Source organism: Saccopteryx leptura, chromosome 7 (genome assembly GCF_036850995.1).
Source record: "Saccopteryx leptura isolate mSacLep1 chromosome 7, mSacLep1_pri_phased_curated, whole genome shotgun sequence".
NCBI classification, from domain to species: domain Eukaryota; kingdom Metazoa; phylum Chordata; class Mammalia; order Chiroptera; family Emballonuridae; genus Saccopteryx; species Saccopteryx leptura.
In genome coordinates, this window is record NC_089509.1 from 87,262,334 (window position 1) to 87,290,124 (window position 27,791).

At 39.9% G+C, this 27,791-nt stretch overlaps 1 protein-coding gene across 1 annotated transcript; it reads right to left on the minus strand.

The window, feature by feature from the left end:
- Positions 1–2,070: 2,070 nt before the first annotated feature.
- PPIL3 (peptidylprolyl isomerase like 3) lies at positions 2,071–27,778 on the minus strand. Its single transcript, XM_066345245.1, has 7 exons — positions 27,472–27,778; positions 26,861–26,930; positions 25,186–25,260; positions 23,817–23,910; positions 22,651–22,718; positions 8,832–8,950; positions 2,071–3,790 (listed from the first exon to the last, which is right to left on the minus strand). Exons 2-7 carry the CDS (start codon positions 26,861–26,863, stop codon positions 3,664–3,666), a joined length of 486 nt encoding a protein of 161 aa, XP_066201342.1. The 5' UTR covers positions 26,864–26,930; positions 27,472–27,778; the 3' UTR covers positions 2,071–3,663.
- Between the last annotated feature and the right edge of the window lie 13 nt (positions 27,779–27,791).

The window sequence follows — 27,791 nt, forward strand, 5'->3', positions numbered from 1 at the left end:
CTGACCAGGCAGTGGCACAGTGGATAGGGCATCGGACTGGGACACAGAGGACCCAGGTTTGAAACCCCGAGGTCGCCGGCTTGAGTGCAGGCTCATCTGGTTTGAGTGCAGGTTCACTCACAAGAGCGCAGGGTCGCTGGCTTGAGCATGGGATCATAGACATGATCGCATTGTTGCTGGCTTGAGCAAGGGGTTATTTGCTCTGCTGTAGCCCCCTGGTCAAGGCATATATGAGAAAGAAGTCAATGAACAACAACAACAACAAAAAACCCCAAAGAAATATGTACTGTAGGAGACAGGTTATAAATTGACAAAGTCCTTATAGCTTTTTAAAGCAGTAGTTCTCAAGCTTTTTGAAGTCAGGGCGCATTTAAAATCCTACAAATAATTGTAGGCACACTATATACAAATTTCTGAGAAATAGGTTATAATAATTAAGTCAAATATTAAAGAAAAAATATAAACATCAAGCGTGCTTTTATGACAATTAAACGAAATAAATACAAAATTAAATTTGACATTAAAAAATACTTTTGTTTTTTGTTATGCTTTTTAGAACTTGCAAAAAAAGGGGTTAAAAAGTAAAAAAATTTATCTTTATATATATATACTCACACATTCTTAGTAGCATTTAGTAAATTTGGCAGGTCTTGGCGTGAATGTGTTTTTTCATTCTTGTTTATGAGAAACATGAGCCTGATATGTCCTAATAATTTTAATGTTTGGGCATATATTTGAAAAGCAAACTCTCATTTCCTCATCACTACATTGAAGAATTCCTCTTTTTACTCGTGTTGAGTGCAGAAAACCCCCACTATACCCATCATCTTAACTTTACTCCAAATAAAGGATAGAAGAAACTTGCCTCCAGTCTCTCCGGGGAACATGGGGGGTAGTGTAAACAATCCAGCACCACAGCTTAACAGTCTTTTGCAACCTAATCAGCCAAGAGAGGTGGGGGGTTAGGCAGACTGTCAGCTTACAGCCAATTCCCCACACCTGTTCCCCCAAATCTAAACTCCAAAAATCCTGTTGGTTTTTTGGTCCCCAACAGGCACATATTTCTCTGGAATACCATAAGGCACACCTGGAAATCTTCTAGGGCGCACACTTTGAGAACCCCTGGTGTAGGGCTTAGTTTAAGACAGTTCTTCCGCAGACCCTTGGCTGTTGCAAGGTGGGGGGGGGGGCACTCTTATGAGGATTCCCATTTACCTTAGATACGTGATTTTGTGGCAGAAACTTCCTTGTTTTACAAATGGATTTGTTCTCTGAACTCTATAATAAAGCTGGGCAGGGGGTTTTACCCTTTTTCCTTGTATGCCATCAGCCTACAGCAGGGGTCCCCAAACTTTTTACACAAGGGGCCAGTTCACTGTCCCTCAGACCGTTGGAGGGCTGGACTATAAAAAAAACTATGAACAAATCCCTATGCACGCTGCACATATCTTATTGTAAAGTAAAAAAACAAAACGGGAACAAATATAACATTTAAAATAAAGAACAAGTAAATTTAAATCAACAAACTGACCAGTATTTCAATGGGAACTATGCTCCTCTCACTGACCACCAATGAAAGAGGTGCCCCTTCCGGAAGTGCGGTGGGGGCCGGATAAATGGCCTCAGGGGGCCGCATGTGGTCCCCGGGCCGTAGTTTGGGGACCCCTGGCCTATAGGAAGCCTCCCGACCCCATCCTTTTTCTTTCTGTTTATTTCTTAATCTCCCACCTTCTCCCTCAGGATCTGGACAATTTCGAGTCCTACTGGTTAGCAGCAATGCATGAAACGGAACATCAGTCACCTAACTGCTAATGTGATCAGTGTGAGCCACTCAGTGTAAGCAGACAGAAATCAATGTTGTGGATTTTGAGAGGGAGAAGAGAGAAGTATCAACTCATTCCACTTATCTATGCCACTTGTTGCTTCTCATATGTTCCAATTGGGGCTTGAACCCCTACCCCGGGATGAAGCTTGTGACCCAGGTTCAGTGGGTGACCTCTGTACTCAAGATGGCACTCTTATCCATTGTACCACTGGCCAGGATAATGTTCTGGATTTTTATCCTCACCATGATTACAAAATGCCCGAGGTGGGCAGCCAATACTCCCTATCTATGAGATCCTTATGGCTATAACTCAGCTGACTTTATATAAGAATGAGCTTTAGAAACCAAAACATGACTGTATTGGTACTACTTTAAAAAATGGCAGAGTCCAGGCCCTGGCGAGATAGCTCGGTTGGTTAGAACATTGTCTTGAAGCACAAAACTTGCTGGTTCGATCCCCAGTCAGGGCACATACAGGAACAGCTCCATGTTCCTGTCTCTCTCTCCCCCTTCTTCTTTCATTGAAATCAATACATAAAAACTTTGATAAAAGGGAAGAATTTAGAATAAAAACTGAGGGAATGCCAAACAGTGCAAGAACATCTTGACAACTGGTAAAAACCTCTTAAAAGGGATGACAAAAAATTTAATGACATGTTTGGAGAAGAAAGATATCAGGCATAAGAAGTGGCAAAACAAACTAGCCAAAAAGGGCCTTTAATCCTAATTCTAGATACCTAAAATGATTAAAAGGCTGAAAAAAAAAAATGAGGACATTAGTAGAACTGGCACCTCAGTTTAGTGGAAGGTATAGATGGTACCAAGCTAACCCCCAAACTGCAGTTAAGAACCAAAACATTTGGATCAGCCATCTGCAAAAATGATACAAACCAAAAAATGTTTGGTTTTAGGAATACCCCAACTCAAATCAAGGTGATCGAGGCAGTAAGTAGATTTTATCAAGAACATGGTTCTTAATAAAATCAATGGTAGAGTTTGATAAATGGCCTGATTAGGTAAGAGCCCTGTGGTAGAGATGTTAGACCAACTTCCATTTACTTAATACAGAACACTTAGTACATGCTAGAAACTTTACACCCATTATTGTAATCCTCACAATAATCTATGAGAGAATATTATTTATGACTGAGAAAACTAAAGTTTAGAGATGTTAATTTGCCTACAGTTACTAGTAGGAGACAGAGCTTTGATTCAAACACAGACCAGGACTCTATAACTAATGTTCGTTGCATTTTTCAAATGGGTCATTTGTAGAACTTTATCCTGCAATATTTTAAAAGATAATGCTTTAAAAAAAATGTTCCATAGGAAAATCAGCTGGGAAATTCTCAGTGTTTACTGGACTCTAGGATATCTCTGAACCTTTATTATAAATCTAAAGACTAAAGAAAACAGCAAATTATTGGCTGGCCTTTCCAGACGATCTCTTTACCTTGTCCTACCTCTTTCTAACGCACAAAGTGAAAAAGTAATGGAAACAAGACTTTCACGATGTGGATTAGATTAGTAGGAATAATTAGGGTGCTCAAAAGTGACTGATCTGAGGCTCAGCATTTAAAAATGAATGTTTTTATGTAACAAAAATTAAACAATTTTTTTAAAAAAATTTAAACTTGAATACATCGGATAATATTTATAGGAAAGAATATGCTCAAAGAATGGGAGTAAAAGCTATTTGGTTCCTCCTGGTACCATCAACTCAGATCTTGCTTGTAAACAATCAGGATGATGTAATCTCTGATATAATTAAAACTGGATAAACCACATAGGTGTTTTCCTCAAATAGTTTGCCAAGTATTTGTACACGTCTATTATAGCTATTGAGCAAATGGGTTGGCATGAATAGTTATATCCTTAATGTGTACATCATTAAGAGGTCGGTATGTCTTCTCATTTACTGGTAACTTCTCCAGTTCATCTAGAGTCTCCAGACCATCTATTACCCTGAAAGAGAAACAATATAATGTATGAAAGTTTTCTCAGATTGAAAGAAAATTTCCAAATACCTTAGAAATTCCAGTATCCTTAAGAGAAAAGGACCATGTCTCATATAGCTCTTTGAATTCCCTATTTGAATGTACAATAAAATATTAATTTGATTTTCTACCATACATATGGGCCAAAATTCAGAAACCAAAATTTATTTTTATGCCTTTAGACAACAATAGCAGTGAGTAGCAATATCCCCACCAAAGTACCTAAACAATGTATTCTGCAGCATTTTACAGCATAAGTACAACGAGGCCAATATAACTGGTCAGCAGAAGTTTTTCTTTCTTCTTTTTATTTATTTATTTTTTTTTGAGAGATGAGAGCAGAGAGAGAGAAGCATCAACTCACTGTCCCACTTAGCTGTATATCCACTGATAGCTTCTCATGTGTACCCTGACTGGGGCTTGAACTGGAGACCCTGGGAATGAGCTGGCAAACCCAGGATTGAGCCAGTGACCCCAGGATTGAGCCAGCAACCCTGGTGCTCTAGGATGATGCTCTATCTGTACCACCAGTCAGAGCTAGATTTTCTTTGCTATAGGAAATATCCAGAGAAAGTAGCTTTGACATTATTTTTTTTTGTATTTTTAATATTTATTTATTTATTTATTTATTTTTATAAATTTTTATTAATGTTAATGGGATGACATTAATAATTCAGGGTACATATATTCAAAGAAAAACATGTCTAGGTTATCTTGTCATTAAATTACGTTGCATACCCCTTTTTTTTTTTTTTACAGAGACAGAGAGAGAGTCAGAGAGAGGGACAGATAGGGACAGACAGACAGTAACAGAGAGATGAGAAGTATCAATCATTAGTTTTTCATTGTGTGTTGCAACACCTTAGTTGTTCATTAACTGCTTTCTCATATGTGCCTTGACCACGGGCCTCCAGCAGACCGAGTAACCTCTTGCTTGAGCCAGTGACCTTGGGCTCAAGCTGGTGAGCCTTGCTCAAACCAGATGAGCCTGCGCTCAAGCCCGCGACCTCGGGGTCTTGAACCTGGGTCCTCCACATCCCAGTCCAATGCTCTATCCACTGCGCCACCGCCTGGTCAGGCATGACACTATTATTACAAATATTGCCCTCCACTGATGCTCCTTAAGTGCACCCACTTTCTTTCTTTTTTTTTTTTTTTAAGCATCTCTTTGTTCTGTGGACTTTTTTTTTTTTAATTTATTCATTTTTAGAGAGGAGAGAGAGAGGGAGAAAGGAGAGAGAGACAGAGAGAGAGAAGGGGGGAGGAGCTGGAAGCACCAACTCCCATATGTGCCTTGACCAGGCAAGCCCAGGGTTTTGAACCGGCGACCTCAGCATTTCCAGGTCGACGCGTTATCCACTGCGCCACCACAGGTCAGGCGTGTGCACCCACTTTCTTTGCACTTGATTGTTTAAATATGGTGTTTCAAATTTTTGCTTCTGGACAACAACAAAAAGCAATAATAATAAAAATAGGAAAAGAGAAGATGAACAGTTAAGCTCACTTGCAGCAAGCTTACTTCATGTTTCCATTAAGAAAAAGAAATATTGAGAACTGTCCTTCAAATATGTTCTGAAATTAGTTTAAAATATTTGTTAAGCCTGACCAGGTGGTGGCACAGTAGATAGAGCATCGGGCTGGGATGTGGAGGACCCAGGTTCAAGACCCCGAGGTCGCCAGCTTGAGCATGGGCTCATCTGGTTTGAGCAAAGCTCACCAGCTTGGCCCCAAGGTCGCTGGCTCGAGCAAGGGATTACTTGGTCTGCTGTAGCCCCACGATCAAGGCACATATGAGAAAGCAGTCAATGAACAACTAAGGTGTCGCAACAAAAAACTGATGATTGAGGCTTCTCATCCTTCTCCATTCCTGTTTGTCCTTCCCTGTCTATACCTCTCTCTCTCTCTCTGTCTCTGTTAAAAAAAAAAAAAAAAGTCATATATACCCAATGTAGCCTCACTCTATTTAAAGAAGAGAAAAAAACAAAAAAACAAAACAAAAAAATATTTGTTAAGAAAAGGTGCCTTTTTAGGTTACACTTCATAGTACAATTCAAATCAACTCTCAATATTTTTTTTTTTTTTTTACAGAGACAGAGAGTGAGTCAGAAAGAGGGATAGACAGGGACAGACAGACAGGAACGGAGAGAGATGAGAAGTATCAATCATTAGTTTTCATTGCGTGTTGCAACACTTTAGTTGTTCATTGATTGCTTTCTCATATGTGCCTTGACCGCGGGCCTTCAGCAGACCGAGTAGCCCCTGGTTGGAGCCAGCGACCTTGGGTTCAAGCTGGTGAGCTTTTGCTTAAACCAGATGAGCGCTCGCTCAAGCTGGCGGCCTCGGGGTCTCGAACCTGGGTACTCCGCATCCCAGTCCGACGCTCTATCCACTGCGCCACCGCCTGGTCAGGCTCAAGATATTTTTATAGTATGTGTTACCATTTAATTTTGTAATTCCACTAAAATGGTAATGTAACCAATAACCTTTTGATTTTACTCCCAAATGTATGACAACTAAAACCTTTAAATTGTAACTTTTAAAAGCTTTTCCACCTTCTGGGTCAGTAAGAGAAACAGAGGATATAGAAACCAGATCTCAGGCAATTAAGAGCATGCAAATTGAGTTAAGTAAGTCCAGACAAGTATCTGGGACATGGCCCCTTCGAGAACTAGTGGAAAGCTATGTACCATCTTCCCAGAAAAATGTGTGCATATATATGAAACACAATTTCAAGAAGTTAATGGACCTAAGGTTAAGGTTCTCTCTTCTAAACTCTACAGTTTTGTCACAAATCCAGTAAGATCTGTTCAATAATTTTGAATGGTGGGTTAAGGGGGAAAATAAAAGGAAGGGAACCTGGATTACCTACACACAAATAAAAAATACTAGAGATTGTAGTTTCATTAATTATTAATAATTGAGATTAGACATGTATATGGAATGAAAAAGAAAGTTGTAGTCTTCTATTAAAAAACTTTTTAAATTGATTTTAGAGAAAGAAGAGAAAGGCAGGGGGTAGGAGTGGGAAGCATTAGCTCATAGATGCTTCCAGCATGTGCCTTGACCGAGCAGCCTAGGGTTTTGAACCAGTGACATCATGTCAACGCTCCATCCACTGTGCCACCACAGGTATGCTGCAGTCTTCTATTTTTTTTTTTTTTTACAGGGAGAGAGAGAGTCAGAGAGAGGGATAGATTGGGACAGACAGACAGGAACGGAGAGAGATGAGAAGCATCAATCATCAGTTTTTCGTTGCGACATCTTAGTTGTTCGTTGATTGCTTTCTCATATGTGCCTTGACCGTGGGCCTTCAGCAGGCCGAGTAACCCCTTGCTCGAGTCAGCGACCTTGGGTCCAAGCTGGTGAGCTTTTTGCTCAAGCCAGATGAGCCTGCGCTCAAGCTGGCGACCTCGGGGTCTCGAACCTGGGTCTTCCGCATCCCAGTCTGACGCTCTATCCACTGCGCCACTGCCTGGTCAGGCATAGTCTTCTATTTTTAATGAGTCTAACTTGGCATTCAAATTATTAAATAAAACAAACTCTAGAACTGTGCCTTAGTTTATTGAGCATAGTAAATATTTGTGGGCTGTATTTTTTTTTTAGGTTTTTTTTTTTGAGAGAAAGCAAGTCAGAAAGAGTTGAGAAAGAGAGATGAGAAGCATCAACTCATATATGCTTCACTTTAGTTGTTTACTGATTGCTTCTCATATGTGCTTTGGGGGGGCAGGGGACTCAAGCCAAATCCGTGACGCCTTGTTCAAGCCAGTGACCTTGGGATCATGTTGATGATCCTGCCCTCAAGCTGGTGACCCAGCACTCAAGCTGGCAACCCCATGCTCCAGATGGCAACCAGCGGGTTTCAAACTGGGGACCTCAGTGTTCCGGTCGATGCTCTATCCTCTGTGCCACCAGCGATCATGCTAGCATGGTAAATATTTGTTGAATAAACAAAATGACTTCCTGTGGATTTGTTAAAGAACTCCCGCCTGACCAGGCAGTGGTGTAGTGGATGGAGCATCAGAGTGGGATGCATCAAACCCAGGTTCAAAACCTTGTGGTCGCTGGCTTGAGCGCGGGCTCATCTGGTTTGAGTGCAGGTTCACCAGCGTGGACCCAAGGTCGCTGGCTTGAGCAAGGGGTCACTCGCTCTGCTGTAACCCCCTAGTCAAGGCACATATGAGAAAGCAATCAATGAACAACTAAGTTGCTGCAACGAAGAACTGATGCTTTTCATCTCTCCTTTCCTGTCTGTCTGTCCCTATCTGTCCCTCTCTCCTGTCACAAAAACAAAAACAATTTCCTATTATACTGTTTATAATGGATATTCTGGCAGAGACTGCTAAATACCTTCCTAGCATCCAGTTTCCCCTTCTTCTTAAAGAAACTTCATTTCATTGAGTGGTAATGTGTCTGGCTGAAAAACATTTCCTACCCTTCCTTATAAGGAAGAGATGGCCACATTGCAAAGTTCTGGGTCTTCTATGAAAACTTCTAAAAAGGGGCAGACTCAGCTTGGTGGGCACCTTTTGCCCTTCCTTCTTCATTCTGCCTGAAACACAAGTGTTCTGGGGCTGTGTTGCGCATATTATGACCATGTGGTGAACTTGAGAATGAAAGCTATAGGTGGTTGAGAAGACAGAGGCACCTAGAACATTGGTGACGTGATGAAACCACCATCCCAGTCCATCTTGTTTAAGTCATTGTTTTTCAGATGTTTAGTTGCTTTGAAATGCTATTCTCAAAGAAAACAGACACATTACTGTTAATTTGCAGAATGAACCTAGAAAAAAAGTATTAGCCCCTCTCTCACAAAATCAGGAAATTGAGGCTCAGAGAGGTTTTAACCTCCCAAGGTCACAGAGCTGGTAAGTGGTAAACTTAAATTCCAGGTATGTTTAGCTCTCATACTGCTCTCTCAATATTATAATAGTTATGCTGCCACCACAGCCACTCATATGCATCCCTTGCAATGAAATTCCAAAGAAGAAAGCCATAACCAGAATACTCACTTGCCAAATACTGTGTATTTCATGTCCAAATGTGGCTGCTTGCCATACGTGATGAAGAACTGAGATCCATTGGTGTTTGGGCCATTGTTAGCCATCGATACAACGCCTCTGACACTGTGCTGAAACAGACAGACCAAAGTATTAATTTAACTGTGTTTTTATTTATTTACTTTTTTAGATTTTATTCATCTTTATTAGAGAGAGAGGGGGAGAGAGAGGAAAGAGAGAGAATAGGGGGAGGAGCAGGAAGCATCAATTCCCATATGTGCCTTGACCAGACAAGTGCAGAATTTTGAACCGGTGACCTCAGTGTTCCAGGTCGATGCTTTATCCACTGCACCACCACAGGTCAGGCAATTTAACTGTGTTTTTAAATAAATATTCTAAATACAGGATTTAAATAAGACATGCACTCTTTAACTTCCCAATACTTAAGGAACCAAGAAAACATTTAATTAGCCTCTACTTGGGCAAACCCAAACGTTCAGTTGCTGTAGTATCTGTATCTTCGAAAACTTATATCTAAATAGTTTATACTATCTATCAAGCCATATCCCCCAATTAATTTCATTTTCATTTTGGAGAAGTTCAGCCACAAATACTTTTAGCAACACCAATGTATAATAGAAATAATCCTTACATTTATTAAGGAATAGTGTGCTGGTATAAAATGATCAGGCAGACAATAAAACCAAAATCCCCATCTCTTCACATATATATTGGACTCAGGCCAGTTTGTTTATCTGTAAAACAAAGGAGTTGGGACTAGTTCAGGGATTTGTTCATAATTTAAATGCTCCGAAAGGTCAGCAGATAGCAAATTGATTAAGTGGGCAGAATGTAAACATTTATGAAGTGGTGAAGTCTGGCTAAAGGAATAGTATGTCTCTTGCCTAATAGCATTAAAAAAATATTTTTAACCAATGGCCACAGATAATGCATCTATAGGTCTTTCATGAAATTGGACTACATGATCTAAGGAAGGTCTCTTTCCAGCTCTACTAATTGTGATACTATTTGTTTACTGATTTTTATTTTTATTTATTTAGATTTTATTTATTGATTTTGAGAGAGAGAGGAAAGAGAGAAAGAAAGAGAAAGAGAAGAGGGGGGGAGGAGCAGGAAGCATCAACTCCCATATGTGCCTTGACCAGGCAAGCCTGGGGCTTCAAACCTGTGACCTCAGCATTCCAGGTCGACGCTTTATCCACTGCACCACCACAGGTCAGGCTCATGATATTATTTGTTACAAAAGGGATTGTGTGCAGGAATTAAAAGAACTTTACTGATAAGATTGAAGACATGACAGACCCATGTTATAGTGAGGTGCCCCAATATGAAATACACTATAAATAACTTTAATGATTATGCTATATTTATTCATCAGGGGACACTAACAAGACAAGCAATAGAAGTGCATATTCCCCAACCAATTTCATTTTTACTTTGGAGAAGACACTTTTAGCAATACCAATGATGCAGCTACATCAAGATAATAATGCTTTATTGTAGCAGTCTCTAAAACTGGACTGCTAACCAAATGTAATATTTGATACATACACACAAATTTATGTACCACTTGTAACAAGTACTCATTAACCTATTTCTAAGCTTTAAGAATTAAAATTTACCAAACTGTTATCTATGTCTGTGTGCTCCTCTCTGCATCCCAGTCCGAAGCTCTATCCACTGCGCCACTGCCTGGTCTGTGCTCCTCTCATGTATTACCTTAGCCACTCCAAGAAGTAACTGCTATTGTAGTATCTTTATACATGCCTACAGAGTTGATTCTTGAGTAGGTCTTGAACATGGGTTTGAATTGTGTGGGTCCACTTGCCGTATTTCCCCATGTATGAGACATACCCTTTTTTGAAAAATTTGGGTGCGTCTTACACAGCAGTTGTGGCATTTCAAATGCCATAGATCAGTGGACCCCAACCCCTGGGCCGCAGACCGGTACCGGTGCGTGGGCCATTTGGTACCGGTCCGCAGAGAAAGAATAAATAACTTATATTATTTCCGTTTTATTTATATTTAAGTCTGAATGATGTTTTATTTTTTAAAAATGACCAGATTCCCTCTGTTACATCCGTCTAAGACTCACTCTTGACGCTTGTCTCAGTCACGTGATACATTTATCCATCCCATCCTAAAGGCCGGTCTGTAAAAATATTTTCTGACATTAAACTGGTCTGTGGCCCAAAAAAGGTTGGGGACCACTGCCACTGATGGAACTGGGGACAAGGCAATATTGAAGACAGTAATTCATCATCAGACACAGATGAGGACAAGCTAATGGATGGGAGTTTTGACAGTGATGAGTTGTATGAATTTTATGATGAATAAAACTTGAGTTCAATAACTTTATGTAATACATTTTTTTTCAAATTTCGGACCTCAAAATTAAGGTGCGTGTTATACATGGGAACGTCTCTTATACATGGGTAATATGGTATATACTTTTTTTTTTTTTTTTTTTTTTTACAGAGGCAGAGATAGACAGGGACACACAGACAGGAACGGAGAGAGATGAGAAGCATCAATCATCAGTTTCTCGTTGCGCATTGCGACTTCTTAGTTGTTCATTGATTGCTTTCTCACATGTGCCTTGACCGTGGGCCTTCAGCAGACCGAGTAACCCCCTGCTGGAGCCAGCGACCTTGGGTCCAAGCTGGTGAGCTCTTGGCTCAAACCAGATGAGCCCGCACTCAAGCTGGCGACCTCGGGGTCTCGAACCTGGGTCCTTCCTCATCCCAGTCCGACGCTCTATCCACTGCGCCACCACCTGGTCAGGCATATACTTATTTTTTTAAATCTGCTGTTGGGAGTCCATAGATTTGGAGAGAACTCCATGCATTGATCCACACATACAGTCCCCTGTTTTAATAGGGGATTTGAGCATCCTTGGATTTTGGTATCCACAGGTGGTGGAGGGTATCCTAAAACCAATCCTCCATGGCTTTTGAGGGACAACCAAAGTTTTTCAGGACATGAAAAGTTTACATGGATTTTTGACTACACAAAGAAGATGGGCACCTTTAACCCCTAGATTGTTCAAGGATCAACTGTATTGTTTCCTTTTCCTTGTCTGAGTTCTATAAAAATAGTATCACATACCATTTATAGTCTCCTAGGCAATGCTCTCTACGCTTGCTATGTTTCTAAGATTCCTACTGTAGTTCTGATTTTTTTTACTGTTGTATGTTTCAATCCTGAATATACTACGATTTGTCCATTCTACTATCATTAGGCATTTAGGTTGTTTTTAGCTGTTTTCTATTTTTTCTATTAAAATTCTACTCTAGTAACACTCTTTTATATGTCTCCTAATACACATATACAAGGGTTTTTCTAGGGTAAACAGTTGGGAATGGAATTGCTATGTCAGAGCATGTGAATATTCAATACACATCCTGAATACACATCCTGAACTTTGCTGTATATCACTGGCTGTGGAAGGAATCACCAGGGAACCTTAAACTATAAGGAAGTCCTAATCAGTCCTACTGATTATTCTTCTCTATATATGGGGTGTGAAGTATGAGGTGAGGCCCTAATTTTTTATATTTTTAAAACTTCCACTAGTAAGTCTATAACAGCCAAGCTTAAAAACCACCAGTATAAGATTACAGATTAATGTTATAAAAGTTGTCATTAATTAATGTCTAAAAGGTTGTTCTGTTTCTAATTCAGGAAAATATGACTTCTTAAAAATATGACTTTTTAAAAATTGACTTTAGAGAGAAAGAGGAGAGGGAGAAACATTGATTTGTTGTCCCAATTATTTATATACTCATTGGTTGATTCTTGTATATGCCCTGCCCAGGGACTGACCATCTGAACTACCCAGCTAGGGCAAGGATGATTTTAAAAATAATTTAGCACCTTCCAACCTCAACTCCTATAACAAAAGTAGTATTTCTTTATAATAGAAAAGCAAAAGGATAAAATAAATTACTCCTAGTTCCACCAACCAGGGATAAATACTGCAATGAACTTTTTTTTTTTCCAGAAAATTTCCTGGATATATGTTAATATAACTGAAATATACTAAATTACATATTCTGATTGAGGGGAATTTGTCACTTTTTTCTCATTATAAAGTTAATATTTGAGGAGTGATGTCAGAGAAATGGTGCCGTAAGGAGCGATACCAATAAACCTCCCCCAAAATTCAACAAGATCTTCAACCAGAGACAGAAAAATCTATCCTTGGAGCCTCCAGCAGTTCCACACTAAACACAAAGGTATGATTGAGCAAAAAATTGACTAAATATATAATCAACCCCGAAGGAAATAAGACAGAGGAAGAAACACTTTGCCTTCCTCACTAACCTAAATAAGGGCTGCTTTCACTGGGAACTGAGAGTCTAGGAACTGAGGCGGGCATAGGGTGTGAATAGTACCAGGCTGCGGCACAAACGTCCGAACCAGGCTGTGGCACGGACATCGAAGCCGAGGAAAAACTGTGCCTGTGGCAACCCAGTCAACACAAGCTAACGCTCGCGCCAAATCCAGCCAAAGAAAAACAAGTGGGCAGTCATCTGCCCCGATCTCCTGGTTGGCGCGCAGATAGTGGGCGAGAGATTCCTTCTAGAGTCCCGGGAGTGGGTGCCTGTGTAACTGGACAGAGGGGCAGAGTCAGAGGCCTTTGTGTGGGCTGAATCCAGAGTCTCGGGGTCACCCCTGTGCCCTGAAAAAGTGGCGCACGGGGAGTGAGCGGGAGCAAAATTCCCAATGCTGGAACTTCTCCCGGCGAGCAGGGCGCCTCACCCAGGGAGAGAGGCAGCTGGCCCAATATCCTGGTTGGCGAGCGCAGATAGTGGGTGAGAGATTCCCCCAGGAGTGGGTGCCCGTGTTCCTGGACAGAGGGGCAGAGTCAGAGGCCTTTGTGTGGGCCGTGACTGGAGTCTCAGTGTCACCCCTGCGCCCTGAAGAGCGGTGCGCGAAAGCGAGATTCCCTCGCTTGAACTTCTCCAGGCGGGTGGGGCGCCTCACCCAGCCATACAAGTTAACAGACCCATGAAGGATTAGCTTAACCCACAGTCTGCTCGCCTCCCAACTGACCTATGTGACCCTAACTGACAAGATCTCTCTCAGGTCAGCGATCTAAGACAAGAGGGGAAATATTTTTTAGTACCTCTTGTTATGCTATGCACATACAGGTAGCGGCAACCTCTGATTGGCAGAGCTTGCATACACAGGGCTATATGTTAAAAAGAGGGATTTGGCAGCTTGTAAGTCCTCCTGCTTTGCAAACAGTGACTAGGGCATCTTCTACCCAGCCAAAACAGGTTACAAAGTGCCAAAAGCCTGGTGAAAGGGGTCCCACAGAGTGCTCAGGCATTCGGGACGTGCCTACAGGCGCATAGAACGGCACCTTGAAAACAACTGGCTCCCAGCCCCACCTGATTATGCTAGCGGCTCTGACTGATTGAGCCTTACCCAGAGCCCTGTGCTGAGTGGGAATAGAGTGGGGATTTGCCAGCTCTTTGAGCCTCTTACGCTCCAGGCAGAGGCAGCAGCAACCCCATAGCTGGATCATCAGGCTGCTAATTCAGGAAGGAAAGACTAGGAGAGAGGCTCTGGGAAAACAGACTCTCTCATTGTCGGAGCCTGCAAATGCTAATGAGCCTCAACTACCAACGAGACTGAAGCCCAATATACGACATCGCCATAGAGATTTATCAACTACAAACCTCTACCTAAATGTGCCACAGGGGCAAAATCCGGGGTACAGAGTCACCGACCAGGAAGAGGGAGAGAAAAGAAAGAGCAAGAAGTGCCTGACCTGCGGTGGCGCAGTGGATAAAGCGTCGACCTGGAAATGCTGAGGTCGCCAGTTTGAAACCCTGGGCTTGCCTGGTCAAGGCACATATGGGAGTTGATGCTTCCAGCTCCTCCCCCCTTCTCTCTCTCCTCTCTCTCCCTCTCTGTCTCTCTCTCCCCCTCTCTCTCCTCTCTAAAAATGAATAAATAAAATAAAATAAAATTTTTTTTAAAAAAGAAAGAGCAAGAAGATAACCTCTCAAAATCAAGAATAATCCACAGACTTTATAACCTATCCCATTTTATTATATTTGTTCATTTGTTTCTCTTATATTCTTGTCTTATTTTCTTCCTCTTCCAATTTGGTCATTTAATTCTCTGCCGGTCTTACTCTCTCTTCTCCTGGAACTATACTACCCATAAGTGTTACATCTCTCATTATCTTTCCTTTCCTCTTCCATTCTCTCTATGAGGGTTGCACTCCAAAACCCTTAACTCTCTCTACTTTTGTTCTTTTTTCTTCTTTTTGTGTTTTCTTCTATCTTTTTTTCTCCCACTATATTAGTTTCTTCTTTTCTCCTTTACTTTTTCTCTCATTCAATCCTCAATCATGAACAAATTATTTTATTTGGGACTCAAATTTTTCTTTCTGGAACTTTGGGTTTTTTTTTTTTCATTTTTCCGAAGCTGGAAACGGGGAGGCAGTAAGACAGCCTCCCGCATGTGCCCGACCGGGATCCACCCTGCATGCCCACCAGGGGGTGATGCTCTGCCCCTCTGGGGCGTCACTCTGTTGCATCCAGAGCCATTCTAGCGCTTGAGGCAGAGGCCACAGAGCCATCCTCAGTGCCCGGGCAATCTTTGCTCCAATGGAGCCTCAGCTGCAGGAGGGGAAGAGAGACAGAGAGGAAGGAGAGGGGGAGGGGTGGAGAAGCAGATGGGTGCTTCTACTGTGTGCCCTGGCCAGGAATCAAACCCGGGACTCCAGCACGCCAGGCCGACACTATACCGCTGAGCCAACCAGCCTGGGCACTTTGAAGTTTTTTTACTTGGCTTTTTAAACTCACTAGCAGTGCTCCCAACCCTGGCTCTCCATTTTATCTAGTTTTTGCTCCACTAAATACAATAGTAATTTTTTAATTTTTTTTCCATTTTTTCCTGTTTCCCTCTTATTCCTCTCATTATATCTCTTAGTTAACCATCACCTAAAAGCAAATCATTTTATTCTTGATCCAAATTTTTTCCTTTTTTGCATTTTGTGGGTCCATACCCCCCTTTTTTTTGCCCCTTTACACTTCTCCCCAACTCAGGCTCTCCATTATAGGTAGTTTTTGTTCTATTTAGCACAATATAATTCGCAGTTCACCACAAATTTTCTCAAGAAGGAGGGGAGAAGAGAGGAGTGAAAAAAAAGGGGGGAAATTTTTTATTTTCTTATTTTTTTAAATAATTCTCATTAGTACTATCAACAAAACCACCCTCAGATGCCATTAAGGAAAAGGAAATCGAATATCATGGATAAAAAAGACAGAGAGGTAGCACAGATAGATGAGGAAAAATCTATGGAGAAAAAAATTAATATATTGGAAACCTTGGAGCTAAATGACAGAGAATTTAAAATAGAAATCCTAAAAATACTCAGAGATATACAAGAAAACACAGAAAGGCAATTTAGAGAGCTCAGAAAACAACTCAACGAACACAAAGAATATATTACCAAGGAAACTGAAACTATAAAAACAAATCAAACAGAGATGAAAAACTCAATTCACGAGCTAAAAAAGGAGGTAACAAGCTTAGCTAATAGAACAGGCCAGATAGAAGAGAGGATTAGTGACATAGAAGACAAGCAACTTGAGGTACAACAGAGAGAAGATAGAGACTCAAAAATTAAAAAAAAATGAGAAAGCCCTACAGGAATTGTCTGACTCCATCAAAAAGAATAACATAAGAATAATAGGTATATCAGAGGGAGAAGAGAGAGAAAATGGAATGGAGAACATATTCAAACAAATAATAGATGAGAACTTCCCAAGCCTGTGGAAAGAACTAAAACCTCAAATTCAAGAAGCAAACAGAACTACGAGTTTTCTTAACTCCAACAAACCTACTCCAAGGCATATCATAATGAAACTGGCACAAACCAACGACAAAGAAAAAATTCTCAAGGCAGCCAGGGAAAAGAAGAATATAACATATAAAGGAAGGCCCATTAGATTATCATCGGATTTCTCAACAGAAACTCTACAAGCTAGAAGAGAGTGGACCCCAATATTTAAAGTCCTGAAAGAGAGGAACTTTCAGCCAAGAATACTATACCCATCAAAGCTATCCTTCAAACACGAAGGAGAAATAAAAACATTCAAAGATACAGAAAAGATGAGGGAATTTATCATCAGAAAACCTCCACTCCAGGAATTACCAAAGGGGGTTTTCCAACCAGATACAAAGAACAAAACAAATAAAAACCACAAGTAAAAGCTCCACCAAGAAAACAATAAAACCAAATTTAAACTGTGACAACAAAAACAAACAAAAAAATAGGGGAGAGGATGGAAATTAACAGTAGCAAAGGACAATGGAGTACAGAAGTACTCACAGATAATGCATTACAATGAACAGGGTAGGAACCCTTTTCATTACTTAATGGTAACCACCCTTGAAAAAACCACTACAGAAGCACATGATTTAAAAAAGATAGCAACAGAGGAAAGAAGTATGGAATACAACCAAACAAAAACAAAGGATAGAAAAACAAAAGAGAAGAATCAAAGAAGACACAAAACTGACAGAAAGCAATGTATAAAATGGCAATAGGGAACCCACAAGTGTCAATAATTACACTAAATGTAAACGGATTAAACTCACCAATAAAAAGGCACAGAGTAGCAGAATGTATTAAAAAAGAAAATCCAACTGTATGCTGCCTACAAGAAACTCATCTAAGCAACAAGGATAAAAACAAATTCAAAGTGAAAGGCTGAAAAACAATACTCCAAGCAAATATTAAAAAAAAAAAGCAGGTGTAGCAATACTCATATCTGATAATGCTGACTACAAGACAGCAGAAGTACTCAGAGACAAAAATGGTCATTTCATAATGATTAAGGGGATGCTGAATCAAGAAGACATAACAATTCTTAATATATATGCACCAAACCAAGGAGCACCAAATATATAAGACAGCTACTAATTGACCTTAAAACAAAAACTGACAAAAATATAATCATACTTGGAGACCTCAATACACCGCTGACGGCTCTAAATCAGTCATCCAAACAGAGAATCAATAAAAATATATTGGCTTTAAACAAAACACTAGAGCACCTGATATGATAGACATCTACAGGACATTTCATCCCAAAGTGAAAGAGTATACATTTTTCTCCAGTGTACAAGGATCATTCTCAAGAATTGACCATATGTTGGGCCACAAAAATAACATCAGCAAATTCAGAAAAATCGAAGTTGTACCAAGCATATTTTCTGATCAAAAAGCCTTGAAACTAGAATTTAACTGCAAAAAAGAGGGAAAAAACCCACAAAAATGTGGAAACTAAACAACATACTTTTAAAAAATGAATGAGTCAAAGAAGAAATAAGCACAGAGATCAAAAGATATATACAGACAAATGAAAATGACAATACAACATATCAGAATCTATGGGATGTAGCAAAAGCAGTGATAAGAGGGAAGTTCATATCACTTCAGGCCTTTATGAACAAACAAGAGAGAGCCCAAGTGAACCACTTAACTTCACACCTTAAGGAACTGGAAAAAGAAGAACAAAGACAACCCAAAACCAGCCGAAAAAAGGAGATAATAAAAATCCGACCAGAAATAAATGAAATAGGGAACAGAAAAGCTATAGAAAAAATTAACAGAACAACGAGCTGGTTCTTTGAAAAGATCAACAAAATTGACAAACCCTTGGCAAGATTACCAAGGAAAAAAGAGAAAGGACTTATATAAACAAAATCCAAAATGAAAAAGGAGAAATCACCACGGATATCATAGATATATACAAAGAATTGTATCATAGATATATACATAGAATACTATGAAAAACTTTATGCCACTAAATTCAACAATCTAGCCTGACCTGTGGTGGCGCAGTGGATAAAGCATCAACCTGGAAACACTGAGGTTGCCGGTTCAAAACCCTGGCTTGCCTGGTCAAGGCACATATGGGAGTTGATGCTTCCTGCTCCTCCCCCTTCTCTCTCTCTCTCTCTCTCTCTCTCTCTCTCTATCTATCTCTCTCTTTCTCTCTCTCCCCCCTAAAATGAATAAATAAATAAAAATTAAAAAAAAAAATAAATTCAACAATCTAGAAGAAATGCAACAATACAACCTTCCTAGACTGAGTCAAGAAGAAGCAGAAAGCCTAAACATATCAATTAGTAGGGAAAAAATAGAAAAAAACTATTAAAAACCTCCCCCAAAATAAAAGTCCAGGCCCAGACGGTTATACTAGTGAATTCTATCAAACATTCGAAGAAGACTTGATTCCTATTCTACTCAAAGTCTTCCAAAAAATTGAAGAAGAAGCAATACTTCCAAATACATTTTATGAGGCCAACATAACTCTCATACTGAAACCTGGCAAGGACGGCACAAAAAAAGAAAACTACAGACCAAAATCTCTAATGAAATCAGATGCTAAAATACTAAACAAAATACTAGCAAATCGAATACAACAACATATTAAAAAAATAGTACATCATGATCAAGTGGGATTCATCCCAGAATCTCAAGGATGGTTCAACATACGTAAAACAGTTAACGTAATACACCATATCAACAAAACAAAGAATAAAAACCACATGATCTTATCAATAGATGCAGAAAAGGCATTCGATAAAAGACAACACAATTTTATGTTTAAGACTCTCAACAAAATGGGTATAGAAGGAAAATATCTCAACATGATAAAGGCCACATATGATAAACCATCAGCTAACAAGGCCATATATGATAAACCATCAGCTAACATCATATTAAATGGCACTAAACTGAAGGCTTTCCCCCTTAAATCAGGAACAAGACAAGGTTCTCAACTCTCTCCACTCTTATTTAATGTGGTGCTAGAGGTTCTAGCCAGAGCAATCAGACAAGACAAAGAAATAAAAGGCATCCATATCGGAAAAGAAGAAGTAAAGGTATTACTTTTTGCAGATGACATGATCCTATACATCGAAAACCCCAAAGAATATACAAAAAGACTACTAGAAACAATAAGCCAATACAGTAAGGTCGCAGGATACAAAATTAACATACAGAAGTCAATAGCCTTTCTATATGCCAACAATGAAACATTTGAGAACGAACTCAAAAGAATAATCCCCTTCACGATTGCAACAAAAAAAAATAAAATACCTAGGAATAAACATAACAAAGACTGTAAAGGACCTATATAATGAAAACTACAAAGCATTATAAGGGAAATCGAAAAAGATACAATGAGATGGAAGAATATTCCTTGTTCTTGGATAGGAAGAATAAATATAATCAAGATGGCCATATTACCCAAAGCAATATACAAATTTAATGCAATTGTCATCAAAATTCTAATTACATTTTTTAAAAGAAATGGAAAAAAACCCCATCAGATTTATATGAAACTATAAAAAACCCCAAATAGCCAAAGCAATCCTAAAGAAAAAGAATGAAGCTGGGGGCATTACAATACCTGACTTCAAACTCTATTATAGGGCCACGACAATCAAAACAGCATGGTATTGGCAGAAAAATAGACACTCAGACCAATGGAACAGAATAGAAAGTCCAGAAATAAAACCACATATATATAGTCAAATAATTTTTGATAAAGGAGCCAACAACACACAATGGAGAAAAGAAAGCCTCTTCAATAAATGGTGCTGGGAAAACTGGAAAGCCACATGCAAAAGAATGAAACTGGACTACAGTTTGTCCCCCTGTACTAAAATTAACTCAAAATGGATCAAAGATCTAAACATAAGACCTGAAACAATTAAGTACATAGAAGAAGACATAGGTACTCAACTCATGGACCTGGGTTTTAAAGAGCATTTTATGAATTTGACTCCACAGGCAAGAGAAGTGAAGGCAAAAATTAATGAATGGGACTATATCAGACTAAGAAGTTTTTGCTCAGCAAGAGAAACTGACAACAAAATAAACAGACAGCCAACTAAATGGGAAATGATCTTTTCAAACAACAGCTCAGATAAGGGCCTAATATCCAAAATATACAAAGAACTCATAAAACTCAACAACAAACAAACAATCCAATAAAAAAATGGGAAGAGGATATGAACAGACACTTCTCCCAGGAAGAAACACAAATGGCCAACAGATATATAAAAAGATGCTCATCTTCTTTAGCTATTAGAGAAATGCAAATCAAAACTGCAATGAGATACCACCTCACACCTATTCGATTAGCTATTATTAACAAGACAGGTAATAGCAAATGTTGGAGAGGCTGTGGAGAAAAAGGAACCCTCATCCACTGTTGGTGGGAATGTAAAGTAGTACAACCATTATGGAAGAAAGTATGGTGGTTCCTCAAAAAACTGAAAATAGAACTACCTTATGACCCCGCAATCCCTCTACTGGGCATATACCCCAAAAACTCAGAGACATTGATACATAAAGGCACATGTAGCCCCATGTTCATTGCAGCATTGTTCACAATGGTCAAGACATGGAAACAACCAAAAAGCCCTTCAATAGAAGACTGAATAAAGAAGATGTGGTACATATATACTATGGAATACCACTCAGCCATAAGAAATGATGACATCGGATCATTTACAGCAAAATGGTGGGATCTCGATAACATTATACGGAGTGAAATAAGTAAATCAGAAAATACCAAGAACTGCATTATTCCATACGTAGGTGGGATATAAAAACGAGACTAAGAGACATTGACAAGAGCGTGGTGGTGGTGGTGGTGGGGGAGATGGGAAGGGGGAGGGGGAGGCACAAAGAAAACTAGAGAGTAGAGAGAAGGTGACGGAGGACAATCTGACTTTGGGTAATGGGTATGCAACATAATTGATCGTCAAGATAAACTGGACATGTTTTCTTTGAACATATGTACCCTGATTTATTGATGTCACCCTAGTAAAATTAATTTTTAAAAAAGTTAATATTCTATGCAGATACAAAGTTTAAAAGACTACATAATAAACTGTTAACTGATGTCATTTCTGGGAAGTAGAACTAATATATATATATTTAAATAAATTGTTTTTTTAATTTTAGGGAAAAAACAAGAAAATTCTTTAGAAAGTTTTAGAAAAAAATATGATAGAATAAAATTCCTAATTTTAACATGCTAAAGATACATTTAAATGTACTTTTTTTAATCCACACTGAGCTCTACTGTAGGCATTAAGTAACATTAACTAACAGACAATGATAAAAGTTAGAGATAGATAATAGCAATATTGCAATCAGGAGTTCTGACAGTCTTTCCTCCCCACTCTCAAAAAAGGCCAATGATTCAGGTCACTCAACAGTTTTACAGTGAGATATTAAGCCCCTTTGGTATATTACTGATTAAACATGTCAAGCTGAAACCAAAAATGGGCTCACTTAATCTCAAGATCTATGTGATGGTGAGTTTCTGGTATAATTTTTAGGGTAGAACTGCCATTTATATTTTCTCCCCGATCTCATTTATCAAGTGTGCAGAAACTACATACAAAAAGGTATGTATATTTGTTTAATAGTGATGTTAACTCGTGTTAGTACAACATATGCATCAAAGTTTCCAAGTATATACATGGCAGGAGAAAATAACTGAAGCATTAGGGCCCTGGCCCGTGGAGCAGTGAATAGAGCACTGTCCCAGAGTGCTGAAGTCATCACCTTGAACCTGGGATCACCTGCTTGATCCTGGGATCACTGATTTGAGTCCTGGTCAAGGCATGTATGAAAAGCAATCAACGGGTGCAGAATTAAATGAAACATGAGTTGATGCTTCTCTCGCTCTCTCCCCTTTCCTCTCAAAAAACAACGGAAAAAAAGGTTTTTGAAGCATTGAGGACATACCTTAAGATATTCACTGTATTCATCCTCAAATTTCTTGCCCCAGATACTGTTACCTCCTCTTCCGGTACCTATATGACAAGACAAATAAAAATATCTAATTAGAGAAATGGTTTATTTTCTAAAATTTAAAGACTAGTTTAAACTATAACTCTTTAAATACCAATAGAATTTGCTATGTCCTCTCTTCCCAAAATTTCACTTTATAAACCAGAAATATGCCTAGCGTGCGGAGGACCCGGGTTCGATTCCCGGCCGGGGCACATCGGAGAAGCGCCCATTTGCTTCTCCACCCCTCCGCCGCGCTTTCCTCTCTGTCTCTCTCTTCCCCTCCCGCAGCCGGGGCTCCATTGGAGCAAAGATGGCCCGGGCGCTGGGCATGGCTCTGTGGCCTCTGCCTCAGGCGCTAGAGTGGCTCTGGTCGCAATATGGCGACGCCCAGGATGGGCAGAGCATTGCCCCCTGGGGGGCAGAGCACCGCCCCTGGTGGGCGTGCCGGGTGGATCCCGGTCGGGCGCATGCGGGAGTCTGTCTGGCTGTCTCTCCCTGTTTCCAGCTTCAGAAAGATGAAAAATAAATAAATAAATAAATAAACCAGAAATATAAAATATCTCTAAACAAAATAAAACCGTCTTTATCAGTATTATTCATATTTTAGAGCAGGGGTAGTCAATCTTTTTATACCTACCGCCCACTTTTGTATCTCTGTTAGTAGTAAAATTTTCTAACTGCCCACCAGTTCCACAGTAATGGTGATTTATAAAGTAGGGAAGTAACTTTACTTTATAAAATTTATAAAGCGGAGTTATAGCAAGTTAAAGCATATAATAATAATTACCAAGTACTTTATGTTGGATTTTCACTAAGTTTGGCAGAATAAATCTTTATAAAACAACTTACAATAGGTAAATCTATCTTTTTATTTATACTTTGGTTGCTCTGCTACCACCCACCATTAAAGCTGGAATGCCCTCTAGTGGGCAGTAGGGACCAGGTTGACTACCACTGTTTTAGAGCAAGATGCTGGTAGCTTCAGCTTGAAAACTGCTTGCTATTTTAAGGTAGTCCAATTATAAAAAACTCTACATACTGTTATTTTTCCACGCTTTGTCTAACCCCCTTCTTCACACTATATAACATATTCTCCAGATACTAATGGAATAATTTACCTGAGGGGTCTCCTGTTTGAACCATGAAACCCTTGATATTCCTATGAAATATACAGCCATTGTAGTAGTTACTGGCACAAAGAGCCAAGAAATTCTGAAGAGAGCAAAAAGAATGAATGAGAAATGATGTAGCAGAAACATTTAAGATAAAGAACTAACTGTGTTTACTGAGAACACTGTAACAGCATATTTAAACTATGTCTTTTAGGCATTGCTTTGGATGATGCCACTTCCTTGCCGAAAGCACTTTAATGGCTTCCTTCAGTTCTTGGAATGAAACACAAACTCCTAAGCAGGGCTTAAAAAGCTCTGCATGCCCCGGCCTACCTCTGCATCTCATATGGTAATGACCCCTTTCCCCGTTGCTTCATATGTTAACCCCATTCAGCCTTCTGAAAATTCATCCCAAAGAGGCAGGCTTTCCCACCTTGACGCCTTTATACCTGCTATTTCTATATCTGGGATGTTCTTTTTATATATCTTGTCATGGAGATGCCTGTATTTCCTTTCACACTCAGTTTATTTATTTATTTATTTTTTTTATTTATTCATTTTAGAAAGGAGAGAGAGAGGGGGGGGAGAGAGAGAGAGAGAGAGAGAGAGAGAGAGAGAGAGAGAAGGGGAGGAGCAGGAAGCATCAACTCCCATATGTGCCTTGACCAGGCAAGCCCAGGGTTTTGAACCGGCGACCTCAGCATTTCCAGGTCGACGCTTTATCCACTGCGCCACCACAGGTCAGGCCCTTTCACACTCAGTTTAAATATCACTTTCTTGTGGTAGGCCCACCATCACCTTTTTAAAAAATAATTTCTTCCCCATTACTCTCTCTCTCTCTCAACATTTTACTTCCTTCAAGGCATTACTACCCTCTAGAATTACTTTTTTTTCTAGAATAAATACCACCCTCGCCTATTTTCCCACCTAGACTACTATTAGCTCCACGAGGCAAGGAATGTCTCGTTTGTGGCTGAATTTCCTGACACTGTAAATACAGCCTTTCATAAAAAACTGTTGAATGAATGAATATATAATGCTGATTCTTTATTCTTCTATCCTTGTCACTTAAACAAGCGAAATAATGTAAAGAAGAGTTCTCTTACCTGAAATCTAATGATTACTTATGTTATTCCTAAGGAAAATAAGCCAAAAGAAAAAGATACCAGCCACTCCAATTATCTGCCCTTCAATATCAGAAAAAGGTAAGTGAAAATTAGGTCAGAAAGTATGATGGCTGTGGCTTTTTCCTGACAATAGTTTTATACAGAAGTGTGTGTGTGTGTGTTTGGGGAGGGGGTTGTTGACTTTTTAGTTTCAAAATGGTTATCCTGTTGCATTAACTCATCTTGTATTTGTACATAATGGTACTCACTTCACAAGCTTTGGGTGTCCTCTCACAGAAGACTTCTATTTTAATATCACCTACATCTGTATGCAGTGTCACCGACTAAAAAAAGAGAGAATGTGAGAGCAAATGAGATACCTTCAGGTGACCTTATGCACTATATAATTTCCCTATCTAGATATGAAAGATGACAATCTAAAGGAAAACAGAAATACTGTTTGGGAGATGACCTGTCGACATAGCAGCTCTGAGAGATAAGTTGTATTCCTTCAAAATTTACTTCAGCAGTAGAAAAACTCCAGAAGATAACTAATAAGGTTAGAGTAAAATAGTATTTATGTTAAAAATTGCAGAGCAAATACTGTGATGGAAATAATTGTTTTAAGTTTGAATTTTTCATCAATAAAAATAAAAACAATTGTAATGTTAGAATTATTGATTTAACAAATCCTTTCTCAACTGAAGACAGGACACTCTGGTTGCAGCAGAGCGATGCCCCAGATGGGCAGAACATCGCCCCCTGGTGGGCATGCCGGGTGGATCCCAGTCGGGCACATGCGGGAGTCTGTCTGACTGCCTCCGCGTTTCCAGCTTCAGGAAAAAAAAAAAAAGACAGGACATAAAAAAACATCTAAATGTACAGAGGTTAACTATAGTATTTTTTTTTTGTAGTACTCCTTATTCTTTTTTTTTGTTTGTTTTATCTGTTGTTTTGGTAGCTTGAATACACCTTTTGTTATCCCATTCCAGAAAGAAAATGATTATTCAGGGGCTTCCTTTTTCATTCCTCTTGTTCTTACAATAGTATCTAGCTGTCAGAATATGGCCAGGTTGAAGATAGAAAGCAGATGTATGTGTGTGTTGTGTGTATTTGTGTGCGCGCATCCACATCTTTTGGGGGAGAGGTACGTGGATCATTTTTCTTATTGCTGTTCTACTTCAAGTTCTTAGATGCCCACCTTAGATACAGAGTAAAACATTCCAATTAAAATGGTACCACCTGGACTATACCCTTCTGCTTTCATCTCTATTTTGTAATCAGTCTTTTTCTATAAAAGGTAAATTGTGTGTTTTATCTTTTTTTTTTTTTTTTTTTTTTTGTATTTTTCTGAAGCTGGAAACGGGGAGAGACAGCCAGACAGACTCCCGCATGCACCCGACCGGGATCCACCCGGCACGCCCACCAGGGGCGACGCTCTGCCCACCAGGGGGTGATGCTCTGCCCCTCCGGGGTGTCGCTCTGCCCCTCCGGGGCGTCGCTCCGCCACGACCAGAGCCACTCCAGCGCCTGGGGCAGAGGCCAAGGAGCCATCCCCAGGGCCCGGGCTATCCCCGCTCCAATGGAGCCCCGGCTGCGGGACGGGAAGAGAGAGACAGAGAGGAAGGAGGTGGGGGGTGGAGAAGCAAATGGGCGCCTCTCCCATGCGCCCTGGCCGGGAATCGAACCCGGGTCCCCTGCACGCCAGGCCGACGCTCCACCGCTGAGCCAACCGGCCAGGGCCAAATTCTGTGTGTTTTAAGTAAAAATATAAATAACTTTAAAGTAATTTTGCTTATTTCATTTGTTTAGAATCATTTTTCACTGTATGTTTCTACAACTTATCGTTTGTCTTGCCATTTATATTTCCATGCAGTTCTTTCCCTTTTCTGACTTATAAAAATTACTTATAATGAAAGACATTCATAACTGTATAAAACTTACCATTTTTCTTCTTGATGGTTACTGTTACTTAATTTCTCAGTCTTAACGAGAAAAGTTCGAAAACGAATCCCTTCCCAAAAGAAAAAATAAGTTCATTTTTCTCTATTACTTCATATATGCTTATGTTTACTGCATATTTAAAAGAAAAAGTTTCAAAGAGCACCCCCCCCCAAGTAATAAAAATCCGGTTATGGAAATGATGAAGAGATCCTACCCTCCTTAAAGCCCCTCAACCTTCTACTTCGCCAGCTCACTCTTCAAGAGCCTCCTTGCAAGCCCTCCAACAAGCCCCCTCTATGCCCCTGGAAAGCTTCCACTTGGACGTCTGTACGGCGATCTTCCTCCCCTCCAAGTCTCTGCTTTAAAGTCAGGTCTCAATGACCTGACGCTCTATTTTAAAAATGCATTCATCCTAGTACCTTACCGATTTTCTTTCCCCCGTAGCACTTATCACTAACATACCACATACTTTATTAATTAAGGCCGTTGTTTGACAGCACCCTCTCCGCCCAGAATGCTCACTCGAAGCCAACTCAAGAATTAAAACACACGGCGCTTTGCAAGTATTTGAATAAATCAATGAAAGAATGAGCGCGTTACCCCATACTTACTTCACCACTTCGATTAGCACAGCTGTTACTAAAACAAAAAAGGTGCAATTTCAGATACCCCCCACATGTCTGTAGATTTGCAATTACTTTCTAAGCCACCGGAAGCCGAACACGGGACCCATTAAAGAGAGCGCCCCTCGAGGGCTCGCCTCCACCTCCACTTCCCTCTCAAACCAAACACTAGAACTAGGGAACGAGTGTTCCCCACCTGGAACACTTTTGACAGTGAAAAGAAACTCTTTCAATAATAACACTAGGACAGGGATCCTCACGCGGAACTATTCCGGGCAACCCTAGAAGTGCCTTAAGAGCAGCGGTAA

Excerpts from the sequence above, each read along its gene's own strand:
- PPIL3 (XM_066345245.1), bottom strand. Across the intron at positions 23,911-25,185 it reads GGACACCCAAAGCTTGTGAA|AATTTCTTGGCTCTTTGTGC; the intron begins GTGAGTACCATT and ends TGCTCTCTTCAG. Across the intron at positions 8,951-22,650 it reads AATACAGTGAATATCTTAAG|CACAGTGTCAGAGGCGTTGT; the intron begins GTATGTCCTCAA and ends TGTCTGTTTCAG.